This window comes from Colobus angolensis, unplaced genomic scaffold, assembly GCF_000951035.1.
Source record: "Colobus angolensis palliatus isolate OR3802 unplaced genomic scaffold, Cang.pa_1.0 Scaffold424, whole genome shotgun sequence".
In the NCBI taxonomy this organism is placed as follows: Eukaryota; Metazoa; Chordata; class Mammalia; order Primates; family Cercopithecidae; genus Colobus; species Colobus angolensis.
In genome coordinates, this window is record NW_012117644.1 from 836,024 (window position 1) to 838,316 (window position 2,293).

Below are 2,293 nucleotides of genomic sequence, written 5' to 3' on the forward strand. Positions count from 1 at the left end.
AGACCTTCCTAGCTAACATGGTGAAACCCCATTTCTACTAAAAGTACAAAAAATTAGCCGGGCATGGTGGCTGGGGCCTGTAGTCCCAGCTACTTGGGAGGTTGAGGCAGGAGAATGGCGTGAACCCGGGAAGGCGGAGCTTGCAGTGAGCTGAGATTATGCCACTGCACTCCAGCCTGGGTGACAGAGTAAGACTCCGTCTCAGGAAAAAAAAAAAAAAAGAAAAAAAAGAATAAAGGGTACTAAGTCCAAGTAGTCAAAGCTGAGGATGGAGCGGTCTCTCAGGGAGGGAATGAAATGCTGAGATTCTAAAGGAATGACACAGGGACAGCTGGGAGTCAGAATCCCACTGAACAGGAGTTATCATCAGAAGAGTCAGAGCCGCATGTGAGAATGAGTTGGCCTGCCACGGGGAGACCAGAAGAATCCTGGGTGGGGTGGGAGGTTCTACCCCAAGCTAAGCTGAGCTAAAGTTGTTAGTATTAATAGATGCAGCTAAGGTTTTTCCTACCAAGGACACTCACTGTAGTCCTACTTCAGGCTGGGGATTCCCAGGGAGGCAGGCATTAACTATAGGCTCTGATTAGGTGAGAGGCCAGGTTTTGCTGGACATGATTAGGTGATAAGGACCAAGAAGGCCAGATAAGGTCAGGGGTTCAAAGAGCAGCTGCCGAGTGGAAAGGACCCAAAGGGATCCCTAAGTCCAGTGCCATTGCTTTTTCCTTAATGATGGGAAAACTGAGGCCCACAGAGGGGTCATGGAGACTGACAGAACTGGGACTGGAACTCCCAACCAAGGGCTCTTTCTGCTATCTATGGTTCGTAATCTTTTCTGGGGTCATGGGCCTCTTTGAGAATTAGATGTAAGTTGTAGACTCTCTCCTCAGAAAAATCTACATTTACCCTCCAAATTTGGCCTGTAGTTTCAGGGGTCTTTGGAGTGCATGCCTCTGGAGGAACGCAGGTCAAGGATTCCTGTGTTACCCAAGAGCTGGGGAGGTTTGGAAGGAAGTCAAGTGCAGTCTACAGAGCAGAGCTCAGAGCAGGGCCGGTATGCACCGGATCATGTCATCGATCATCTTGCCGATGGAAATCTGCAGAGTGCCCAGCGACTCATGGGCCGGCAGAATGTAGGCCAGGTGGGTGAAGCTGAGCATGCTGGTGACAGCGAAGAGCACCTCAGCCAAGAACTGGGGATCCTCAGTGTGCCACTTGCTCCGTTCTGTGCCGGGTGGAATGGGGGCTGTGGCTGGAAGCCAAGAGCCAAGAAAGAAGAACTGGGGGATTCAGGGCTGAGTTGAAGGGACACTCACCAGCCGTGGTGAAATGGTAGCAGGCAGTTGCTTGGGAGGCAGTCCTGGCAGTGCATGTGGGCAAGCCCAGCTAGGAGGAGGCACAGTGCGAAGGCTGCCAGGTACAGGGACAGGATGACCATATCCAGGAAGTTTCACCAGTCCAGGAGGTAACTGCGCAGGCCCTCAATCCATACTTCCTTGCACTCCAACCTCAGGAAGCCTGAAGTGGGGTGGCAGGGAGCCAGGACAGGATCGAACCAAACGTCTCCTTCTATGTCAGAGCTAGATTACGAGGCAGGGGAGCCTATGAATGGCAGTGGGGTGCTAAAACATTATGGGGTGGTCAATGACATGTAAACATGTAATCTACTCAGGAACAAGTGATCTTATGTGAACATAAAAAAGACTCCTTGCTGATGCAGACACTGCTGGCGTGACTGCACCAATGATCTCAGTCAGTAGACACTCAGAAAGTATCACCTGGGACAGGCTGTTTATTAGGAGGGAATGACTGAAATTTGTTTCTCCGTGCCCTCCACCAAGTAAATACTGGACAAATAATTGAAGAATATTGATTTGAGGCTGGGTGCGGTGGCTCACGCCTGTAATCCCAGCACTTTGGAAGGCCGAGGCAGGAGGATTGCTTGAGGCCAGGAGTTTCAGACCAGCCTGGGCAACATGGTGAAACCCCATCTCTATTAAACTATTTTTAAAAAGTTAAAAAAAAAAAAAATACAGAGTATCAACTTGAAGGGGCTCCAAATTCTCAGGTTGCTCAGGGTACCTGTGTTCCAGTGAGGCCCAGTACCAGACCTGGGGCTGGGGGTCTTGGGAGCTGGACCCCATTAGCTAGGCAGCCCTGCCCACGTGGCACCCTTCTCATTCCCTGGATACAGTCACGTGCTTTTCCACTCACTGTTTGTTCCCTCTGCCTAGAATGTCCTTCCACATCCTCTGGAAGCCCAACTCACCTTCGTGGCCTAGGTCACATGTTATCT

General features: G+C 50.8%; 1 protein-coding gene across 1 annotated transcript in view; it reads right to left on the bottom strand.

Moving 5' to 3' along the window:
* Positions 1-2,293, bottom strand: part of LOC105522300 (short transient receptor potential channel 2-like) — a 59,145-nt gene that overhangs the window by 18,989 nt on the left and 37,863 nt on the right. Inside the window, 3 exon segments of the mRNA XM_011956767.1 lie at positions 1,060-1,222; positions 1,314-1,353; positions 1,355-1,515. Of these exon segments, the coding sequence (XP_011812157.1) occupies positions 1,060-1,222; positions 1,314-1,353; positions 1,355-1,515 (364 nt within the window).